Source organism: Cebus imitator, unplaced genomic scaffold (genome assembly GCF_001604975.1).
Source record: "Cebus imitator isolate Cc_AM_T3 unplaced genomic scaffold, Cebus_imitator-1.0 Scaffold81, whole genome shotgun sequence".
NCBI classification, from domain to species: domain Eukaryota; kingdom Metazoa; phylum Chordata; class Mammalia; order Primates; family Cebidae; genus Cebus; species Cebus imitator.
The window spans coordinates 3,811,354-3,836,772 of record NW_016107396.1 but is presented as its reverse complement, the minus strand read 5'-3'; the positions used below and the strand labels follow the sequence as shown (position 1 = coordinate 3,836,772).

Sequence of the window (25,419 nt, the reverse complement as noted above, 5' to 3'; positions counted from 1 at the left end):
TATACTGGCTTTGTTCTATGTACTTAACTCATCCCATCTCTCTGCCCTTTTCTCTGAGCAAATCCTTCTCCTGGCCTTAGGCAGTCTTGGCAGTAGCAAGTGGAGGGAAGGGAAGAAATGAGCAAGAAAGTTCTTACTTGACTGACACTTTTAAGAGCTGGCATTGAGCTTTCTGGATCTTGATCTTGTTTTGAAGTACTTTTGGGGTTCCTTACAGTCTCTCCCACTTCCACCTTACGTTGTAGATGACTTCACGCAGGTAGTTCTCTCGAGAGGGAAAGTTTCTTCCCCACCTTTGAATTTAGACATACATTACTCTCTATATGGTTTCTCCAAAGACCTCTGCTTTGTTTTGAGATCAAGCAAAAAAAACACAAAACCTCCTAATTCTATTTCTCTTGTAGAGGAGAAGCACTGAACACAAACTTGCCAAAAATTCTCTACTAAATGCCTCCAACACTTTTATACACTCAGTGGGTGAGGTACTAAAGACTCCCCCAAGCCAGAAACTATTATTTTCTGCAAATTTCACTGGTAGTGTTGTACCTGATTTTAATAGGTAATCTTTTACGATTATCTTTTATATATTTAACAATTATCTTTTATATATTTATCCTAATGATTCATATATATATGTATCCTAACTGTTAGCTTTTATATATTTTCTACCATTAGTATATCTAGGATATATCCTAGATATATAAAATCATTAGGCTAAATGATTATATATATAAAAATCATTAGGATATATATATATATATCATTAGGATAAATGATAATGATACCATTAGTATATCTAGGATATATCCTAGATATACTAATGGTAGAAAATATATAAAAGCTAACTATTGTTCGGATATACTAATGGTAGAAAATATATAAAAGCTAAACTTCATAAGTGGATGTGAAGAAAAATGACATACCCTCTTCTTTGCTCTTTAGACTAGTGGCAGTCAGAAGATGTGATAACCATGAGTATGACAAGTTTGAAATGAACCAGTACTTTTTAATACACTGTTGATAGGAGGCTAAATTGGTGCAAAATTTCTGAAGGATCAGGTTCATTCATTCACTCGAAAATATTCTGTGTCTGCAATGTGCCAAATATTACACTATTCTAGGTACTGGGGTTAAAGCACGAAACATGGTTGACAAAAATCTCTGGCCTCATGGAATCTCATTGTATTAAAATTTAGTGTGCAAACCATTTTACCTAATAATAGCACTTCTAGAAATTTATCTTACGGAATAGCTTGCAAAAGTTCGCAGAGATTTATGTAAAATGATACTCATTGTAGCACTGTTAGTCATGTGAAAAATTAGGAACAAGCTAAAGTTCATCAGTACAGAACTGATTGAATAAATTATGGTATTCATTGTGTAAAAAGTTTCTGTAGCTATTAAAAATAGCTGAGGTAGATTTAGGTATAAAAATATTTACCTCTGTATAGATACATTGCACTGAAGAAAATTTGGCAAAAAAGTCTGACTAAAAATGGTTTCCTTTGGAGGTAAAATTTTGGCAGAGTTTCATTTCTTTGTGCATTTTAGAGTGGTGTAATCCTGTTTTCCAAAGGGCTTGGGTTGTTTGTACAATTAAAAATTTTTAAATTACAATCTTATTTCTATAAATAATAAAAAATGCAAATTAAAACAATGTAAGAGATCATTGTTGCCTCTCAAATTGGTTTAAAAAAGAAGAAAAAGAAAAAAATAACATAGTGTTGGCAAAGATGTGAAGAAATAGACATCAAAATATGGACATTCTATTGACCACTTCTCTGGAGCACAGTAAGCTGGGGCAGCTCTATCAGGCTAGCTCATGGCATTAGGCAATAGTGCTCCCTAGAGGTCATGATCATTCTCTGGTCATACAAACTGTCAGACATCCCAGGGACTTAGAAATAGATGCCTAGCTAGGATTCTAGGCTTAAATGTCCATGCATGGGGATGTTGCTTGACCACCTAGTAATCCAGCAATCGGTTCATCCTCAACCCTGCCTTTGTCAACTGAGAAAGAGGTCAGTGATTTGAAAGGAGAGAGATATATCATCAGAGACCCAATGCTTGTGAAAGAGCAAGATCTTGGAAAAGGAAGAGGTTTCTTGTTGGCTAACGAATGAAAGCACCAGTATTCAGAGTTCCAGAAAGCAGGCAGGGTCTGGTCTGTGGGAAAGAGCAGGCGGACTGCAAGATCAGAGGACAATTCATCTGGGGGGCCGCAGATGGTTCATATCTCCTTGTAATTCTCTAGCCCAGTACTTAAATGATTAACAGTTATGAGAGTAAAACTGGAAAACACCAAACTCCTACATTTGTATTATCACATTGCAATACATTCATTTGCATTTACCAGCAAGGAGGCCAGTGATAAAGATACACATACCAAGGCCAAAAAGCTATCTGTTCACCTAACAATTTCACTCCTAGGAATTTTTCCTAAGGAAAAATACTTGGCATGACCACAGGTTTATGCACAAGAATGGTTACTGCAAATAGCAGAAATAATCATAAAAGATTACTGAAATATAGTTATACCATTATCATGTTACTGCATGCAGGGGAACCTTAAGAATAATCTTGAACAATACTTATTGTCAAGGGAAAATGTTAAAACAATTTAAGTTAAAAAATGAGACTGCAAAGCATATATATCCAATGTTGTAAGAATCTAAAAAGGAGGAATATATTCATATGATTAAAAGAGTATGTGTACCAAAATGGTAACAGTGGTTATTCTGGATAGATGGGATTTATTTTTATGAGTGATATTTTCTTCTTTATTCTGTTATACACTTCTAAAAAATATTTTTTTTTTGAGAAGTCTTTCTCTGTTGCCCAGAATGGAGTGCAGTGGAGTGATGTCAGCTCACTGTAACTTCTGCCCTCCCAGTTCAAGTGATTCTCCTGCGTCAGCCTCCTGAGTTGCTGGGATTACAGATGTCCAACACCATGCCTAGCTAATTTTTGTATTTTTAGTAGAGATGTGGTTTCACCATGTTGGCCAGGCTTGTCTCGAACTTCTGACCTCAGGTGATCCACACACCTCACCCTCCCAAAGTGCTGGGATTATAGGTGTAAGACACTACACCTGGCCCACTTCTAAAATTTTTAAATAAACATATATTCCTTTTATAGTTAGAAAATATTTAATCCGGAGAAGTATCCCTGCTTGAATTTTAGTTACACTTCAGATTCTTCCTTTTATGCAATAGTTCTCAGAATAGTTATTTAATGGCTTAATTTTAGAGTCAGTGATTTTAGGTAGCCTAATATGTGTCTTTAGGATTGTTCTTTTATTATTTAATCACAGAGAACATAATGATATATGTCATATGGCTTTAAAAAGTTGTCTTTTTTTTAACTAAGGAGAATGCTGTATATGAGTTGGAGACAAAACTTCCTTTACAAAATAGACCTAATATCACTATGTTTTCCATAGGATTTTTTTGAGAAGTAAATGAAATTAATTCATGCAAAAAGCCTCATGAAGTGTCATCCTCATAGTAGTCTATATTTATTACCTATTAGCAGTGCAACATGTCTATTTTTTTACTGTTTCTTCCTTTGCTTTCACCGATAATCATGCTTTGTAGAGATTTGCATATATTCATTGTACTTCTAGTTGTTTGGATAGATAGTGGTGAGCAACATGTGCACCATTCAGCAGTTTTTTGGTTTTTTTTTTTTTTTTTTTTAGACAGTCTCACTTTGTCATGCAGGCTGGAGTACAGTGGCATGATCTCAGCTTACTGCAACCTCCGCCTCCCGGGTTCAAACAATTCCCATGCCTCAGCCTCCCAAGTAGCTGGGATTATAGGTGTGCACCACCACACCCAGCTAATTTTTGTATTTTTAGTGGAAATAGAGTTTCACCATGTTGACTAGGCGGGTCTCAAACTCCTGACCTCAGGTGATCCACCCGCCTCGGCCTCACAAAGTGCTGGGGTTACAGGCATGAGCCACTGTGCCCAGCCCCAACAATTTGTATTCCCAACCTTTCTGAGAAAAACTCTTAAATCTTCAGTGATAAGATAGATGAAATCTGTTACCAAAGTTCATATTATATATTACCACACTATTAAATGCTGTTTGGCTCTTCATTTGTCCTCATTTTCATCAGTAGTTGAAGGAAAGTGCCAGCTTCTTGGCAAAATATTATAAGGTCTGTCAACTTTTATTTTTGTATAAGCTTGTTTCTTGACATAATCAAATTTTGCTTAAATATATCAACCAAGTAGATCACAATTTTTAATGGCTCTGCATTATACTCATAAATAGACTGTGGCTAACACTGGAAAATGGATCAACTAAGGAAAAGATGAGCAAATACAACAGGTACACACAAATAATGACTTTATATTTATAGTAAAAGTTTCCCCCACCCACACTTACACCCAGGAAATTCAGAGGAAGGCTAGGCCTTCACTGTGAAGCGTTTTATTTAACATTTCAATATTGCAATATTTCTAAATAAATATCATGTAAGATTCCCATCAGCTGCTCTATGACATCTTACTAACAAGAGCTGAGTTGAAAATAAAAAGGATCTCTGATCATTTGAGATATATCATCTTTGAAAAATGATTTTTGCATTTATTTTTCGCAGTTTTTCTCCATCAAAGAAAACTATTGATTAAGCAAACCAGATTTACTACAATACACAGATGTGCAAAGTTAAATAGATGTATTAAAATGCAAAACACATACCCTGATATAATTATATAATTACTAGCCTATTAAGCCATAGGTAAGAAACACATAATTTCAATGTTATAATACTAACAGAAAACTTTGTCATGGGAATTATAACTATTATCTTTTTAAAGTCTGAATTATTTATTAACAAGGAATAATTATCAAATGGCTCTTTACTGCTCTCATGTTTATAGGGCCATGATGTAAAAAAGAAGCAATATTTAAAGTGTCAAAAGAAGTAGCAAGCTCATCCATACTAAGAATCCAAGATTTTTTGCTCTCATAATTTCTGATCTAGTAACTTTTAAAAATCAAGGAGGACAGAAAGATCTGCTCCTGGCTTGTGAACATCAAGTTATTAAACCATCCAAGAAGTGTTAGTCTCTCTTCAGAGGCAATACATTAAACTTGCTTACTGATTTGTTATGCACATTTATGCTGCTAACTGGAAATAGTATAGTTATCTCTGGAAATTTCTCTTCAAGTTTTACTGGAAATTTGGAGAAGTAATAACTAATTGTTCTTAATTATATTATATAGATTTGCTACTATTTCCAAAAATAAGGTGGGTAAAATACCCTAAATGACCCTCTTGAATAAAATAATAACACTGTTTTTGGAATATTTAAACATCTTGAAACATATTATCTAGCATAAAGGAAAGAAATTTTAAAAGAATAAACACAAAATGAAAACAGAAACCCTAGAGGTAAGAAAGAGCTTCACTCTGAAAGACATGGAGTGCAGGGAATAAGATATAAAGCCTAGAACCTTCGCAGGATCGATAGTCTTACAGAAGACACTTTGGCAAAGTTCAGAGTCCAGTGTAAAGATTTAAGAGTAAACATTAAAGAACCCACAATGCTAAAGGGGATAGCAAGGAAATTTTCCTGTATCAACTTCTGGTCTGGGATGAAGGGAAAAAAGAATATGTCCATAAACCAACCCTGAAGTAAGTTTGAGGTCCAAATTCCCGCTGAGTTGTTCTAAAACACTTAAATGGAGAATTTAGCTTATAGTTGTCCAGGGTAGGTAATGCCTTCAGAAAAAATTTGCAAAAGCAAACACAATTCCTCTCTGGTGAAATACAGCTTCAAATATGTCCTCAAGAATTTACTTATATCAGGTTTTCAGCTATATGAGTAAAAGGTAAAAAAACAACAACTCTCTCTCTCTCACACACACACACACAAATGAGACCGTATGAGAGATCCAGATGAAATAATAGACTTCAGAAAGAGATTCAACACTTTAGATCTTTAGACCTTGTTACAAATGTATCTTAAGTTATTGAGGATAACTAAAAATGTGCATACTAACAGATTATAATTTTCAAACAAGTAGAAGGAAAAAATGTGATGAAGAAAACCCAACTCCAATCTCAAAATACAAGAAATGAATAAAAGTGAAAAAGAAACAGGAAAGCAAAACAAAACAAAACAAAAAAAACCACCTCAGGTCAATAACAAGTACATATAAAGTTGGTATAAATAATTTCAAACGCAGCAGTAATCACAATACAATAAATGGGTGAGTCTCTCAAGTGTATCATTTCCAAACTAACAGTAGAATGTAATGAGTAAACAAGACTCTAATAGAAAAGAAGACAAGAAATTAGTTAAAGCAAAATGAAACAGAAACCAGTAAAAATACATAGGAAGGTGGTACAAATATATCCAGATGCAACTGTAATTGCAATAAATACAAATGGTTGAACTAAACTTTCTAGTTAACAAAAAATTATGAGATTAGAATAAAAAACTTGCTGCTTATACAAGATAAACTTCATATTACAAAGACATAAAAGGATGAGAAAAACATAGGCTAAAAATATACTAAATAAAAAAAAGTGATGTTATTATGAGACAATATAGACTTTTAAATCAAAAGGCATTATTAGATATAAAAAAGTACTAAATTGGCTGTAAAATGATTGAAATGATAAGGGAACAAATCCACTATTTTAGTAGAAGATTTTAAAATATAGTCTTTAGGAATTGATCGTTCAAGGAGACAAAATAAAAAGTGAAGACCCAGCTGGGCGCGGTGGCTCAAGCCTGTAATCCCAGCACTTTGGGAGGCCAAGGCGCGTGGATGACGAGGTCAAGAGATCGAGACCATCCTGGTCAACATGGTAAAACCCCGTCTCTACTAAAAATACAAAAAATTAGCTGGGCATGGTGGTGCGTGCCTGTAATCCCAGCTACTCAGGAGGCTGAGGCAGGAGAATTGCCTGAACCCAGGAGGCGGAGGTTGCGGTGAGCCGAGATCGCGCCATTGCACTCCAGCCTGGGTAACATGAGTGAAACTCCGTCTCAAAAAAAAAAAAAAAAAAAAGTGAAGACCCAGAGCATTGATATGTTTGATCAAATAGAAGGACAGAAGGGTGCTCCAAAGGTGTCCTTATGGACTTTGCTTGGATGGACTCAGTAAGAGATATTTCATCATTCACCACTGATCTGCATTACTCTTGTTATATATATTTTCAATACACATGTAGCTCTATCTCTAGGCTATTCTCTATTTATTCCAGCACTGAAATAATAGCAATGTAATTGTCCAATGTTTAAAATAAAAACAGTGGTGGGACAGTATTTTCAATGGCCATGAGGCATGACACTTGTAAGCAGAATACAGGTGAATGAATATATGTGCATATATATTGTCATTACTTTCTATATGGATTCGATATGCAAATATTATCTTTTTTATGTCTCCATTAGCATAATTAATTTAAAATCCAATTCTAAAATTTTTAGTATTTGTTTTTTACCTCTTAGCATGATTTTCTCATAGAACAATCTACATGTCCATATCTTTTTATTTTAGTTAAGAATTTTGATTTCCCTACTTTTAAAACACAAAATTAGTATTTATACAGTGTAGTTAATTAAATTTATTATGCTATTTAATCAAATTTACTGCTCTTTTGTTTTCATTTCTTGATGTGAAAATTTTATGTGTCAGCTAGATTGCTTTAAGAGATGCCTATGGCTGGTAAAACATTATTTCTGGATAAGCGTATTTCCAGAAGAGGTTAGCATTTCAATCAATCATTGGAGTAAGTAAGAGAGATCTACCCTCAACAAGGTGGGTGGGCATCATCTAATCTGTTAAGCGTCCATTTGAATAGAACAAAAAGGTAAAGGAAATGCAAACTCTGGCTTTCTCCTCCAGCGAGGACATTCACTTTCCCTGGTTAAAGCTTCTGGTTTCCTTGGAACCCTACTGGGACATACAAACCACTTCCCAGCTACCCCCACCATCTTTGACCTCAAACTGAGAGTTAAACCAGCAGCATCCCTGGTTCTCAGGCCTTTGGACTTGGACTCCATTATACCACTGGCTTTCCTGGTTCTCCAGCTTGCAGATAACACATAATGGGACATCTTGGTCTCCATAATCATGTGAACCTATCCCCATAATAAATTTCCTCTTAATGTGTGTGTGTGTGTGTGTATGTATGTATGTTCTGTTGTGCATATATATACACACACATATGTGTCATACAGACATGTATGTGTGTATGTGTGTTTATATGTACATATATAAAATATCCTCTTGATTTTGTTTTTCTGATAACCCTGACTAATATTCTGACTTACCTCCTTTTTTGCCATTCCTTTGATGTAATTCATAAATAAATTTTCTTTTGGAGAACAGCTACTGGGTAAAAGATCTTAGATGTTACATGCCAGAAAATATTTCTATTTCACCTTCACTCTTGAATAACATTTTAGTTAAGTAGAAATTCTATGTTGATAATTTTCTTTTTTTCCCTTCCATCTTTCCTTAAATATAATTATTCTGTATAATTCTGAAGTACATCGTTGCAGATGAGAAGTCTTCCTTCTGTCTGTTGGTCATTTGTATGTAATTTTCCGTTTGGCTCTGATTTCAGGATTGTCACTTTTTCCTTGATGTTCCCGTAGAGACAGAAAGGTGTACTATCTTTCCTTGCCCATCAGAAGGGTCATAGTCGACATTCCTATAAGAAAAGACAGGTTAGCAAGAGAAGAGCATGACAAATTTATTTAGTCAACATTTTACATGACACAGGAGCTTTCAGGAATAAAGAGCTCAAAACGCCTGGGAAAAACTGTTTTTGTGCTTTTGAAGAATAGAAGACCATCTAGAAATGTAACTGGAAAAAGGTATGATCTAGTGATAGCAGACTGAGGGGAAAAGTCCATTGAGGCCTGTCTGTTCAGATTCTTCTTAGCATCTCTGTGAAGCATTTCTTCCTCCTGGGTATGGTGCAGGACTTTTCTGGAATGAGGGTTTTATGACCTATGAGCCAAGGTAGGTCGGAGAACATTTTTATGGCCAGCTTCTACAGAAAATGGTGGTGGTGGTGGGGGGCTTATAGTAATGTTTCTAGGTTTTATGGCTGGCTTTGGAGGAGAAGGGTTCTAGTTTCTATGATTCACTTGGGAGAAGAGAAACTGGTTTCTATGATTTGCTTTAGGGGAAAGGGAGGGGCAGGAGATAGTAAAAGATCAGAGAGAGACTTGGCTGCTTTTGTGGCCCTCCAGTCTTTTTTAGCTCAAAGTACTCAGCAGAGTGCTAAAGTACCACACTATGGGGTATTATATTCTGAGCCAATACTGTAGTATCAGCACACTTGTATATGTATGGAGTTTGCCAACAAATTAGAATACAGCAGTAGTCCCCTCTTATCTGCAGGGAATATGTCCCAAGACCACCGCCCCCCCCCGCCCCGAGCCGTGGATGCCTGAAATGGGAGAGTACTGAAAAACCCTACATGTACTATGTTTTTTCCTATCATACATTTCTACAATAAAGTTAATTTATAAGTTAGGTACAGTAAGAGATTACCAGCGATAACTAATAATAAAATAAAACAATTATAACAATCTTCAGAATGGCATACAATCCAAAACATACATTTTTTATTTCTGGAATTTTCCATTTGATGTTTTTGAACTGCAGTTGAGTGGCAGTAACTGAAAGAAACCACAGAATGTGAAACCATGGAAAAATTTGGAGAATTCTCAAGCAGTTATCACTTCAATATTACATCTCTAACAGTCTTTGTCATTAGAGTTTTAGCCTTTCAACCCACTCTCCATACCTCTTAATGACATTTCTATATTTATTCTAGCTTCTCTGAACTGTATGCTAGATGAGTTCCATCCTTATGTCATCTCCCTAGTCATTCTGTAATTGTTTCCATTTTTATATTAATCATATGTATTAAATTTTATTTTAATGGCATTATTTCTTATTTTTAAGATATTTAAATGATCTTTTTAGATTCTCAATATATTTCTAAGAATCTCTATTTTTTTCTTTTTTTTTTTTTTTTTTTTTTTTTTTTTTTTTTTTTTTTTTTTTTTTTTTTTTTTTTTTTTNACTCTGTCACCTAGACTTGAATGCAGTGATCCAGGCATGGCTCGGTACAGCCTTGATCTCCTGGGCTCAGGTGATTCTCCTACCTCAACCTCCTGAGTAGCTGGGACTACAGGTATGTGCTATAACACTAGCTAATTTTTTGTCTTTTTGGTAGAGACAGGGTTTTGCCATGTTGCCCAGCTGGTCCTGAACTCCTGGCCTCAAGCCATCTACCCACCTCAGCCTCACAAAGTGCTGGGATTACAGAAATGAGCCATCATGCCTGGCCTGGATTTCTAAATTTTATAATTTGTTAAATTTAAAGCCACCTATGCTTCTTTTTTCCCTTGAAAATCTTCAACATATTCATTTTAAAATTCTTGTCCCATTTTTTTTACAAGTTTAAATTAATTGAAATGAATTTACATTTTAATTATTGACTTTTCTTAGCTATGTTTTGATATTGTATTTTTAGGTGTTTCATATTAATTTTCACTCTCTCTGTCTTTCTCTCTCTTACCCCTCCCACCCTCACTCCTCTCCCACTTCCTCCCACCTTCACTTTCTCTCATACTCTGTCACGCCTCCCTAACCAGCACTCTGAATTTGCTTCTGGCTAGCCCTCTGATTCTTCAATTGAGAATCAGGGCAGATAACCAGATAGTTATCTGACTGGTGGTGATATTAGAAATATTAGATAAATTCACAGCCAGTAAATGTCATAGTTTAGCATCTTGTCATAATTCTTGTATTCTTTTTGTCTATTTTCTAGTCCTGAAACATCAGTGTCTTACAGTGTTTTGCATTTATATTCTATTTCTGGTGAATGAAGATACTTAATTTGAATTTGAGTTTGGCTATGCCATTTTGTTTCTCTGTATTTTTTTTGCTGGTATCATGGAGAAGGGGAGTTTATCAAAGGGTGTATGGACACTTTCTTTGACTTGGATATCTGTTTATTCATCTTAATGTTTGCTTTTTCATCATCCTTTTCTGCCTTGACCCATATTTTGTCTTCTTTATATTGTGATAATTATTGAAAGTTTGCTATAGGTCTTTAAACTCCTTTTTAATTTGCTTGGTGTCTGGCTATTGAATTACAAGTCTTTGCCACCCTTCCAGGTGTAGTTCTATTATTCTTGGAGCTGCTATTGCAGTTTCTTGGTCCTTTGCATTTTACTCTGTGTCATAGTTCATTCTTCTCTTACACTCTCCTGTTATGGTCTGCATTTTTTTTTATCAACTGCACTAAAGGGGGAAAAAATATCTTTTCCTCACCTACTGACTGGTAGGTTAATGAATGAGACCCCTATAATAAAAGCCAGATTAATGAAAAAAGCATACAAATTGATTTACTGTTTTATATGACATGGGAGCCTTCATGAATGACCTTAAGAAACAGGGAAACCTGTGTATTTTTTTACTCAGATTTTTAATAGTCAGGCTTGATGATAAATGTACAGTTGTAGGGAAGTATGATTGGATGAAGTGGGTATGATCTAATAATAATGAACTGGGAGGAATTAAGCAAGGCCTGTTTGTTCTGATTCTTCTCTGTGTCCCTGTGTCTTCAGAGACAAGTATGGAGTCCTAATTAGGGAAAAGGAGTCAGGCTGGCAGGAGCAGGGAAATGCAAAAAGAAAAAGAAGGTATGCTCTAAGTCTGCTTTTCTTCATGGTCCAGAACATAGAGCCCTCTTGCACAAATAATTCACAATCTTCCTGCACTCAACTATTGCCACACCCTTGGCTGAAAGAAAAATTCAAGTCAGTTCACTGCAACTTTGGCATTATCAGTATTCCACAAAGCCCTCTTCAGCCCGCAGCACAAGCACCATCCCATACAGTCCTCAGCAAGCCTTTGTTTCCCTGTAGTTAGTTCTTCTCTTGCTGACTTGCCTGTTACACTCTTGCAACATATTTCCATACTTCTAATAAGTCTGCCTTTCTTTACCTACAACTGTCTAGTCAATTATTTTTACTGCCTGTGCGACACTGGCCCCAGATAGTTGTGACCTGTGGCAATAAGGATGTTCTTTTCTTCTGGGTACGAGGAGGAAACCCTAGAATGAGGGTCTATGACTTACTTCAAAGGAAGATCAAGAATTATTTTATGGCCTGATTCAGAGGAAAATACTGGGAGAAAATCAGACCTTCTTGCTTCTGTTGTTTCCTTAAATACCACAGTGCCATATTTTTGGGGTAGTGTGTCCTGAACTCCACCAGTGCCATTTTTTTCCCTATTGACCACTTACACATAGATCTTATTTTTAAAACTCTCATTTTGGCCATCTGACAACAAGGTTCTTGAATTTGTAGGATGTGTTCTTGCTATGTGTGACCAGAACGCATCTTGGTTGTTCTAACTTTCACAGATGTCTTTGATATCTCAACCACATCTTGTGGGCAGTTACTGTAAGGGTTTACCTTTTGCAAATACATGACTCTCCCACTTAGGGCACTCTTCTACTTAGGGAATTTTATGTTTGTAGTAGTTTGCTTTGTCCACATACAATACAAATCAGAAGTTCTGGAGGTGTAATACCTCCAAAAGCAGTCACCAGAAACACTGGAGAAGATGTAATGTGTGATTGTTACAGGTTCTGTGCTTCTCGTTTGGGATAACTCTGATGCATATTTTACACTGTCTTCCAGAGTTCCTTAGTGGGACTTAGTTCTGGTCGCCCACAGTGGTAACTTACTCCTAATGCAGCTTCTATTGATTTTAGTTTTCCCCCTTTTTTCTCTCTTCTTTTGTAGATACTTACCTGGATCACTGGAAAAAAATTACTTATATTTTAACCTTTTTCACTGGGTTTGCTTCTGGGGAAATTCAAACTTGGATACAACCAATCTCATCTGCATACTCTATTTAGTGTTTATCCATTTCTATTTGGTCTCACAGTAGATTTTGGCTATCTCTTCTGAATGCTTTTGTTTGCTCTCTGTATACATGTCTCCTTTTTCTGTGTGTTGAACTATTCATGTATTCCTTAAGAGAATTCCTCTTATTGACATGGACAGGAGGCAGGGAAATATTAGGTAGAACAGGGTAGTTCCCTGGCAAAGGCTCCACACTCAAGCCTGGAAACCCACAGGCCTAAATGGGAATAGGCATTCCTGTTTTCATGCTGAAACGTTTCTTTTTGCAAGACTACTCTGGCCCACGAAGCCCCTATCCTGTGCCCATATAAACCCCAAGCTCCACTGGCAAAGCAGCAGGGTGGTGTGACAGAGAAGGAGAGAAGAGGAGTATCTGAATGTTGAGAGGAGTTTGGCTGGGGGTGGTGGGAGAGGAGATCAGCCACAGAACAACCAAACTCCAGGGTAAGATCATCTTCCCACTCCATCCCTTTTCCAGCTCCCCATCCATCCTGCTGAGAGCCACCTCTAGCACTCAATAAAATCCCCATATTCACCATCCTTCAAGTCCATGTGACCTGATTCTTCCTGGATGCCAGACAAGGATTCCTGTACCAAGAGGACAGGGTATAAAATGCTGTCACCCTGACTTTTCACTGAGCTGTCTGTGAATGGCAACTGCTAAAAAAGGCATTAATTGTAACACACTCCTAGATGCTACTGTGGGGCTGGAGCCCAAAAGTGCTTGCCCTGGTGCTTACACCTACGTGTTTGCATGCTCCTCCTCCCATAAAGAGGCAAACGAATCATGCCCCTGTCACAAGTCCCTTGACAGGATCAGGCAACTCTCCTGTTTCATTATTTTTGCAGTAGGTGCTAAGCTTCCAGCAACATCCTTAGAAAAATTCTCCAGTATTCATTCCTAGGGTCTCTTCCTTTTGTTCTTCCTTTTCTCTCTTTGGAAACATAAGCTGCTTAAAAAAATTGCCATATTCACAGTATAGTTTTTACATCCAGGCATAGTTTAGAGTAGGCATATGCAAGGCTTTAAGTTTATCATCCATATAGATATGAGTTGGTTCATTTTGTAGCAGCAAAGGTGTGATTGCACAGTGCATCCATAGGAAGCTAGACCTGTTTGCTTGACTTAAGGATTTAAAAGATGAGTGGTAGATGATATGGTTGAAAGCTTGGTTTGCAAAAATCAGATGCAATGGCATCTTATAGTACTTCTTCTCTTTCTACTTTTTTGGCATAAAATAATATTTAATAATTATTTGGATAAAATAATACTATGATATAGCATATACTTAATAATACTTTTATTTGAACAAAATAATTATCTAATGGGTAAAATGGTTGATCTGTGTGAATGTATTCTGGATACATAATTATCTTTTATAATGCTAAAACTAGCAAGAGCTTTCTTGCTTCTTTCTTGTTTTTCTTCTTTCCATTTCTTCAACAGGGAAGTTACATTGATTTCTGCTATAGAAGGAAGTCTAAAAACAGCTGCAAACTGCTCTATGGGGCAATTAAGTATCAATAATCAGCTAGCAGAATAGATAACATTCGGAGACAAAACACCACCATGCAAATTCAAGAGCATTTAGACCCAACTTACTTTTAATCTCTCCCCAGTTGACAATAGGCAAATATTGATACTGGGTACTAAAATCTGTAAAGCAAAAAAGAATGATTTTCATGGCTATTGAAAAAAGCCACTGGAGCCCGTTGTTTCTTTTCATCTGCCAGTTGTTTTTCCTTTTTATCTCTTTGAATTGGCATATTGTTTCCAGCTTTGTCCCTCACTTAGAGGCAGTTTACACAGAAAAGAGGTTTTCATTTCATTTGCATATTCTGCTGAGAAACTCAAAGCATGTTCCCTTGGAAACTCTGGTTGTCTGAAACAATTATGTACATAAACAATGTGTTTATCAAGGCTAATATTTCTAAAGGAAGAAGAATATTAATAGTTTACCCCAAATAAAGCATAAATTAAGACCAACATATTTTCTACTGAGATTCATTAGCATTAGCAAAATTCAACTACTTTTGTTGCAGGACTGCTTCCTTAGTTCAGCTAAAGATGGGTCATTATCACATGACCGTAAAAAATTAGGCTCACAGAAAAATTTGAAGGGTGAGGAGGGGAAGGTTTATTGGGTGAAAAGGAAAAGAGGGAAGCGGGAATCTCCGCAAGGCCAGAGTCCCTGCTAGCGTGCTTTCTGCCTCACAGATGGAATCCCAGGCTTCACCCAGGAAAAGGAGGGGCCAGGCTCCTCCCAGTTGCAAATGGCAGAAACTTCTGTGGTTCCACCCTAGTGTGCACTCCTCCCAGTGTACAGGCTAGTTTCTCTGGGGCTCCTTCCCACCTAGCTGTCTTACTTTCATCAACAACTAGAAATAATCACAAAAAAACTTTCGTAACACATATTAGGCTACATGTTCTATACATTATACAACAGTATCCCTCCTACCCAATTTAGGACCAGTAGGACTAAACTGAGGACTAAATAGTTAGGGTTTAGTCCCAATTTAGGACTAAATAGTTGTCTAAAGTGTTATATCAGAAAAAAATAAACTCCAACTCCAACTAGGAAAAGACCATAATTCATGCCAAATTTTAATTTTAGAATTTATTTTCAAAATAAACACTATAGTTAAGATGTAAAAATATGTGTGTATACAGATATAGATTTAGATATAGATATAGATGATATACATATATGTACATCACACATAGAATATTCCTAAGCAAATAATAATTTTATGCTTTCTCTTACATTAGCAAATTATTTGAAATGGGGAGGCTGACATTTGGAAATGTTATCAGATATGTCTTATAATTTTCCTGTTTTCTCTAAGTACCAGTTCTGTTGAGAAATTGAAAAACAAATCAAGTTCACTCACCTATTTAACATTGTTGTCAAAATCATTCAACTCCACATGTAGCTGATTCCCCAATTTTTGACTCCCAATTCTGACAAGGTATCCAGTGTTTTCTTTTCCAGCTTCTTATCCTAATTTCTATCTCCATTTTTATAGCTTATTTTCTTTTCCAAAATGAAAAGTTATGTCATAACTAATTTATTGGCTTTCTACTCACATATAGTTATATTAAAAATTGCCAATGAAAGGAGCTCCTTAGAACTTCTGCTGGAGTGATTGACTTTTAGTTTCTTCCTGCACCCTTGAAGTTTAAACATAAACTGTTAAATCTCCTGGATGAACACGGATGGGAAGGGGAGAAAATGTGGCGCGGGGAAGTTCTTGCCCTTAAAACTACTCCCCCTTGTGGACCCGGGAAGAGAACACATTCCCTCAATAGTAGAAAAGATAGATCTGGAAATTATCAAAATGAGTACAAGAATAGGGAATGGATGCAACATTGTTGTAAAATCCAGTTTATCTTCCTAGAAATAAATCAAAATATCTTGAACATCTTTGAGATCAGCCTGAGTTTGGCAGCCTAGGTATTACTGATAGTTGATAAATATGTATTGAAAACTTCAAATTTGTAGATTGAAATTGACAAAATTTTATTTTTCTGATTTATTCTGGCAAAACCAACATTCACTTTACTAGAATTTAGGCAGTCATCTCAGATCTTCATGGACAACATAACCTCAAAATTGTGACAGAAATGAAAGAAAAAATCCTCAGTAAATATTCCCAATTCTCAATTTGGTTCTGTGTACTTAGAAGTTCTTCATGTTTTATTTAAATGAATTTTCATGGTCAAATTAATATTACTCACATATTTTTCTCTCTAGCCAGATCTTTTCCCTAAACATCAGGTTTGTATATTTGTCTGCAGTTAGTGACTCCCAAACTTGACTCCTAATCTGTCCCCACCCCTACCCCCTCGCACTTCCCAAACTCCATAAAAGCCATCTTCATCTCAATTAATAGCACAAATCCTTCCAAGTGCTTTGGCTGAGTCATCGTTGACTCCTCTTTTTCTCTCTAATCTGATATCTAGTAATCAGGAAATTGTATTTTCTGTAATTTCAAAGTATATATAACATCTTAACCATTTCTCTATCTGAATCACCACCTATAGATTGCAACAGACTTCTATATGTTCTTCCTAGACTTTTAAATGGTCTTCTTACCACTCACCTCACTCCTTTAAAATTTATTCACATTAAACCAACCAAGTGAACTTTTTAAAATGTAATTGCTTGTCACTTCTCTGAGAAAAATCTCCATTGGTGCCTCATTTCAATTTAAAGGCTAAAGTTCTCACAGTGGCCTCTAAACCCCTTCATGACCTGGCGTACTGTTACCTGTCTCACATAGGAATAGTTATCAAGATCTACCAGGGGAAGGGGCCCTAGTGAACACTCCTTGATGGCAGGGGAAAGCAATGAGGAGATCAACCTAGGAGTGAGTACAAACTAAAGGAGTCTCAACAAAATGGCAATCTAGACATTACTTTAGTCCCTGATTAGATTATGATGATAGCTATGACCCTCAATTTTATTTTTCAAGCAGCAATTGGTGGGGGAAACTTATCTGGAAGAAGTCAATATTCTTTGGAGCCATCACAACTTTCTAGACACAGTTAGTTATGTTTCATTAAATACTACTAGACATGTTATGAGATAGGATAATATAATCAGAAATACAAAGAAAAACCAGACAATATAAGCAAATCCACAGGTGATTCTGTTATTAGAGTTAGGAGACAGGAACATTAATATAGCTATAATTAATGCATTCAAGAAAATAGAAAAATGGGAAAAAGATGAAAAGTTAGAGAATGTTATGGAATTAAATATTGAAAAGGAAATTGTTACTTAAGGCTCAAATTAAGCTCTATGGAAATTTTAAAACAGTAGAAGATAGGATTCAATAGAAAATCTGAGGCCTGAATACTAAAAAAAAGAAAGGATATTAGAAACATATGGAACATATGATATGATCTGTAGTTCCAGAAAAAGGCAAAAATGTGGCAGAAGTAATACTTGAATAGATCATAGCCAGGATTTTTTTTTTTAACAACTGATGAATACCTCAATAGAAAGACTCAGAGGAGGGCTATGCTAAAAAACATCTAGCAGAACAAATACAAATAAATCATACACAAGCATGTAATAGCAAAACTCTGAATACCAAAGTCAACTCTTAAAAGCAGAAAAAGTAAAAAAGACACTTCACCTTCAAAGTCTGACAGCTAAATATTCAGCAGAAATTATGGAAGCCATTTATTAAGAAGTCAAAAAATAATAGTTGCTAGCAAGGTTGTAGAAAAAAAGGAATGCTTAATGCTTATATGCTACTGGTGGGAATATAAATTAGTTCAGCTGTAGGGGTTCAGTCAGGGTGGTGGGAAGAGTTGTAAGAGAAATTATAAAGATAAAGTTTTAAGAAATAGGCACAAACCTTCTTGGAAGGCCAGGAGGTTTGCATAGTTTCAGTAAAAGATTTGGCTGAAGGCAGCTAAATTCTCTTAAAAGATTAGGGCATAGGTACATAAGAATGTAGAGAAGTTTATCTAAATAACTTGTTTACTCATGTGGTCCTAAAACTAGCCTTTGATTATTTCCAGGCAGGCTGGCTCTCTCTACAGGAGGGCAACCAGGTTAGTTAACCTCTTGTTGTGTTTACTCAAAGCCTTTGTCATTTAATGTATGCTGAATAAATGCTGGTGAGACCAGCTAGTTAGGGCTGCCACGGCTGCTCCAACTCTTTCAGTCAGCAGCCTAGTCCTCTGGTCTGCTCTTTCACTGAATATCAGTGTCTGAGTATGTTATTCATTCATTGTGCAGCTGGGGTCTGTAGGACAGACCCCAGCATTCAGCCATTGTGATAGCAGTGTGGCAATTCCTCAAGGAACTCAAAACAGAATTATCATTCAACCCAGGAATCCCATTATTGGGTATATACCCAAAGGACTATAAATTGTTCTAACATAAAGACACATGCATGCATATATTCATCTCAGCACTATTCACAATAGCAATGACATGAAATCAAACTAAATGCCCCTCAGTTGTAGACTGGATAACGAAAATACGCTACATATGCAATATAGAATACTACACAGCCATAAAAAAGGAACAGAATCATGTCATTTGCAGCAACATAGTGAGAGCTGGAGGCCATTATCCTAAGCAAACTAACATAGGAACAGAAAACCAAATGCTACATGTTCTCACTTATAAGTGAGAGCTAAACACTGAGTATACATAGTCTCAAAGAAGGAAGCAACAGACACTGGGGCTTCCTTGTGGATGAAGGGTGGAAAGAGGAACAGGATTTAAAAAAACCACCTATAGGGTACTATGATTATTACCTGGTCGATGAAATAATATGTACCCCAAACTCATGTGACATGAAATTTACCTATAACATAAACCAGTACATGTACCCTTGAACCTAAAATGAAAGTTAAATAATATATACATAAAACAAAATCATGATGGAAGTCAGAAATCAATAGAATGACACCTTAAAAATACTATAAATAAAATGCCTCCCTGAATCATATATCAAACAAAATAATCCTCTAAAAATGTAGCCAAAATAATTAATGACATTTTCAGAAAAACAAAATATGAGAAGTCACCACCAGCCGATCTGAATGAACAGAAAAACTTAGGAAATTCCTCAGGCAGAAGTAAAATAATTTGAGATGGAAACATGTAAATTTAAGCGGTAAAGATAAATATATGGATAAATCTAATCACATACTATTCTTAAAACAACAATAATAGTAATTATTTGTAGTTCTTAAAATATGTGAAAAATTAAAATACACAACAATACAAAATATCAGAGGGGACTAGTAACAAATGTATACTACCAAATCAACATTCGGACTTTTTCTAACCTTTACGCTAGACCTACATGCTATATGTGACTTTTACTGTATTGATGTTGACAGGTTAACCAAATCTTTTGCCATTACATAATAGTGTCTTTTATATTTTCCATTTCTGTTATCAATTTCTTCATTGTCTACTGCCTAATCACTAAGCCAGTGCCACACTTGCAAGACATTTTTCGAAGGATGTATCCCACTTCAAATTACCAATATTTATTAGTTAAGGTAATATCAGAAGCTATAAAATTTAGGCTGGGCTTAGTGGCTCATGCCTGTAATTCTAGTGCTTTGGGAGGCTGAGGCGGGTGGATCACCTGAGGTCAGGAATTCTAGACCAGCTTGGCCAACAAAACCCTGCCTCTACTAAAAAATACAAAAATTAACCAGGCGTGGTGGTGTGTGCCTGTAATCCCAGCTACTTGGAAGGCTAAGGCAGGAGAATCACTTGAACCCAGGAGGTGGAGGTTGCAGCAAGCTGAGATTATACCACTGCACTCCAACCTGGGTGACAGAGTGAGACTCTGCCTCAGAAGGAAGAAAGAAAGAAAGAATGAAAGAAAGAAGGATAGAAAGAAAGAGAGAGAGAAAGAAAGAAAGAAAGAGAGAGAGAAAGAGGGAGGGAGAGAGGGAGGGAAGGAAGGAAAGAAGGAAGGAATGAAGGAAGGCAGGAAGGAAGGAAGGAAGGAAAGAAGGAAAGCTATAAAATGTAGAAAGAAGCAAAGCAAATTTTTTGTTTTTGTTGGTGAGTTTATCTAAATGGAGTTTTGTTTTTTTTCTTTTCTGCTCAAGTAAGTCTAATATAGGTATTCTTGGTTGTTAAGTAGCCTTGTATGCAGTGATTCAGGACCTTAAGCTCTTTTCATTCTGTATCTTCAAGATCCTTTAGGACCTTGAAGTCCTCTGTATTTATCTGGCAGGTCAGAAAAGAGTGAGAATAAAGCAGAGCCGTTGTTTCTCAGCCTGAAGTGGCATACATCACTTTTACTCACATTATGTCTTTTATCAGTGTCTCCACTTAAAAGGTGGCAAAGGATTGGAATTGTAGACTTTGCATAGATAGCTGCTTCCCAATAGAAATGCTTACATTACGGAGAGAAATCATGAATTTTTGTTGGCCAGTTAATCAGTTCTGTCACTAAAGGTTTTTTGAATGGAAAACAAAATTTGTTTTCCAATAAATTGTTTGATACTACAGCATGTTTCTAATATATTGATAGGAAAACAAATTTTGTGAAATGTGATAACAAGTGAAAATAATCCTATAATAGTAAATCTAAATTAAATATATATCCTTGATTATTCATATTAACCATTTAATATAGGTACTACTTTTTGTGTTTTAATTTAGAAGTAGCAATATTTAAAACAATTACATGCATCCATTTGAAGCTCAGGATCACATGAGGTGGCCATGTAGAAACTGCTCAATCTGATAGACTAAGCTTATGCCTTTTATCAGTTTGCTGAGCCCATTTAGATTTAATGAAAATCTCTTACCAGTTGTCTAATTTTTGAAATCTTTATTAAATGACAGCTAAAAAATTGTGCATATAAAGTGCAGGATTATTCACTCAAGGTGAATTCCTATTCAAAAGGCACCTTCCAATATAACATAATAAAAACACCACTAAAACATTTTAAATATCATATGAAATGCTAATTAGATCTAGTAAAATATATATTCATTTTTAATTACAATTCATTTTGTCCTTGGTTATTATTGAATGAGGTAGATGCATTTTTTTTTACTTGGTAGCAAATGAATTATTTCCAACTTTACAATAATCATTAAAACTGCAAATAATCTGTTGATTTTCCTTTTATTTGATACAGGTTTTAAATTTAGATGTCACAATGAAGATTTTCAGTAGACAAAATAGACGAAGATCTACATTTGAGGTATTTACTTTGCCTACAGGTCTAACACTAGAAAAATTAGCATATACATTTTATTCCCAGAATCAAGGAAACTTGGTCTTTGCAAAAACTGTAAATTACTTGAGAGCAACAATTATGTGTTAGATAATTTTATAGTCTGCAGCGGTGCCAAAGGAAGTGGGGGCAGGGAGCTAGGGAGGTAGAGGTGAGGAAGGGCGAGGAGAATCCATGCCACCAGAACCAGGGAAGTGAATAAGAAATTGCCTCGTGGTAGCCTCTCATAACATTAGTCCCCTCCATGAACATAGACTATCTTTCTGCTTGTTAATTCTCAGAAAAATTTAGCAGTTTTCATTGTGTAGGACTGGCATATCTTATCTTGAATTTCTTATCAAGTATTTTGTGTTTTTCAATGGTAACATAAGTGTTTTTTTAAATTGTCTTTTCACAACTGTTTTTTGCTACTATAGAGAAATAGGATACATTCTTTATACTGATTTTGTAGTCTGTGACTTCGCTAAATTTATTTATTCATTCTAGTATCTTGTTCGTAGATTCCAGGAAAATTTTGAGTTGAAGTATTGAGAATGGGCATCTTTGCTTTGTTTCATATGTTAGGTGAAAGGCTTTGATATTTTACTTAAGTAACTATAGGTTTATTGTAGATTTCTTTCACCAGACTGAAAATGTTCTATTCTATTACTAGTTGCTGCAAATTAAAAAGACATTTTCAGATATTTTATTTTTTTATTTATAGATTCTCATTTGTTTATATATATATATATATAACATTTTATTTTATTTTAGGTAGAGTTTTGCTCTGTTGCCCAGGCTGGAGTGCAAGGGTGTGATCTTGCCCCACTGAAACCTTTGCCTCTCCAGTTCAAGCGATTCTTTTGCCTCAGCCTCCTGTGTAGCTGGGATTACAGATGCACACCGCCACACCCAGCTAATTTTTTGTATTTTAAGTAGAGATGGGGTTTCACCATGTTGGCCAGGCTGGTCTTGAACTCTTGACCTCAGGTGATCTACCCGCCTTGGCCTTCCAAAGTGCTGGGATTACAGGCATGAGCCACTATGCCTGACCTTGTTTATATTTCTAAAAGGTATCTATTTCTCTTCTGAAGCTCCATTTATCTTCATTCATTAGATCCATTTTTTTTTTCTGAAAATCCTTTAATACTTATGACACTTATTTCAATGTGATACTTTCTAATTTAAAAATCTGGATGATCTGTGAGTTTATTTCTATGACTTTCATTCTTGAGTATATATCACATTTTCCTGTTTCTTAACATATCTCATAATGTATCTAACTCTAAATATAGTGTTTGTATCTCAGAGTGGACAGGCCTAGTGGCTAGTGTAAGGGGCTCATTATTCAAATTCCACTGGGGTCATATTGAGCTGGTTTGGGCTACAGCTTTTAGTTTTGTTTTACCATTGGATTCATTTCCAGCAGGGTTCTGGAAGCTTTGTGCCCCAAAATGCATAAGACTGCATAAATTTGGTTCTATACCTTTATTTTACTGAGACTTCTTTCTGCAAAGTTCAAGAAGTTGTGGGAGAAATTGTCAGGCATATTGATTCATTTTTACAACTAGGGCTCTTCCGGATTTCAGTCCTCTTTCCTAGCCCACACAGTTTCTCAAAGCTAGGCTGGTTTCTCCTCATTCCTACAAAGTCTTTCTATCTAGGATAGGCCATTAGCTGCCCACCAATATATAGGCAAGATATGTACCCCCAGGCATGGAAGCTGTCTTAGCTTGCTTCTCCTTCCCATAAAGTTCATTTCTTGCTGAGATTTAGCTCCTCAAGGCTTCCAGGCATCCACACCTGTTGATACTCTGGAGAATATCATATACAGTCAGGCACTGCATAGCCATATTTTGGTCAACAATAGATGGCATAATAACCTATTGAGCTGCTAGTCATATAAAAGTATATGATATACAAGTATGTATAGTACATAATACTTGATAAAGATAATAAATAATGTTACTGATTTATGTATTTACTATACTTTTTATCATTATTTTTAAGTCTATTTCTTCTACTTATCAAAAACATTAACTGTAAAATGGCCTCGGGCAGGTCCTTCAGGAGGTCTTATAGAAGAAGGCATTGATTGTTATCACGGAAGATGACAGCTCTGTGATTGTTATACTCCTTGAAAACATTCCTGTGGCACAGATGCGGAAGTGTAAGACAGTGATATTGATCCTGACCCTGCGTAGGCCTAGGCTAATGTGTATGTTTTTGTCTTCATTAAAAAAAATTTTTTTTAAAATTCTCTTTCTTTTTTCTTGTTTAATAAAGTTAAACAGTAAAACAAAAATTCACAATCTGCCTCCCTGTCCACTCCCCGCCTCCCTCCCCTGCCAGCAGTCTTCGGCATTGGTTCCCTTTGCTTCACCCACTCACAGAGACACAGGGCATCCAACTGGGAAAACAAAACTGCTTTAAGTACACAGAGACACGATGAAGGGAGGAGATGAACTGTTTCCCCATTCAAGATTAAACTGAGCAAATCTGCATTTTCTGGGTTCTGGGTGGTTGCCCCTCATTAGCCAAACTGAAAAAAGAAATTCCCTGGACTAGATGCTTCAAACCTGAAGCCCGCAGGACCGCCAAAGAATGCCTTGAAGATATCATTTGCATCAAAATAACCCATATTCATGCCCTCCTCATCCAGGTCCTGTCCACTGTCATAGCGAGTTTTTTTCTTGGGATCAGAGAGGATGGTAAAGGCTTCTCCAACTTCCTTGAACTTCTTCTCCTCCTCCTTCTTCTCCTCAGCACTGGCTCCACTATGCTGATCTGGATGGTACATGAAGGCCCATTTCTGATAAGCTTTCTTGATCTCGTCCTCAAAGGCATTCTTGTCCACTCCCAGAATCCTGTAGGAATCTTTCCTCCAACTCTTCTTCAGTTCCAGCTGTGCATTTTTTAGGAGCTGTTTGTGTTCTTTTGTTTTTTCCTTGTGATACATTTTTTCATAGTCGTGTACTGCTTCTTCATACTGTTCTGTGTCCATGTAACACTGAGCTCTTCTTAAGTAGGCTTTTATGTAAGTGTTATCAAGCTTCACTGCATTTGTGAAGTCTTCTATTGCATCGTCTGGTTTCCTAAGCTTGGAATTAGCAGTACCCTGATTACAGTAGAGTTTAGCATTTGTTTTTATATTGTTGGGGTCTATCCCCAGGGCTTCTGTGTACAGTTCATATGCTAGTTTGTAATTTCCTTCCTTAAATGCTTTATTTCCATCTTCTTTCTTTGCTTTAGGTGCTTTGGCATTTTTTCGGGCAATGCAGGGGTTGTCTTGGTGCGTGTCCATCCTGCGTGCGTGTGCTGCACATTGAGGTGCGTTTTTGTTTTAATGTTTGTTGTTTCGGGTAGTTTCTTGTCCCTGGGGCGGGTCTGCCTTGGTGGTGGGCTTTCTTTTGCTGTTTTTTGCTTCCTACTGTGTTTCTGGGTGACGCTCCGAGTTTGCAAAACTTTCTGTGTTGCCTATTTTGCTGGGTTTGCCTTTAGTTGCCAGTTCTAGTGTTTGTTTCTTTCTTCACTTATGGTTCCAAAGTGTGGCTTCTCAAACTCTGTTTCTGCTCTTTTCTGCTATTCCATGCCTGCGTTCGTATTTTTTCACTTTTGCTTTTCGTTAGGTCTTTTCTGTTTGGGCTCTATTTCTCTTTGGGCGCTGTGATTTTTTGCCATGGGGTTGCTTAGCTATGTGGTTTTTTCTGCTTGTAGATGTTTCCAGTGTAACCTTTTTTCCGGTCTCCCTGGGTGTTT

General features: G+C 36.2%; 1 protein-coding gene across 1 annotated transcript; it reads right to left on the bottom strand.

Moving 5' to 3' along the window:
• Positions 1–23,926: 23,926 nt before the first annotated feature.
• Positions 23,927–24,988, bottom strand: LOC108307785 (dnaJ homolog subfamily C member 7-like). Its single transcript, XM_037740235.1, has one exon. It carries the CDS (start codon positions 24,962–24,964, stop codon positions 24,194–24,196), a length of 771 nt encoding a protein of 256 aa, XP_037596163.1. The 5' UTR covers positions 24,965–24,988; the 3' UTR covers positions 23,927–24,193.
• Positions 24,989–25,419: the final 431 nt, after the last annotated feature.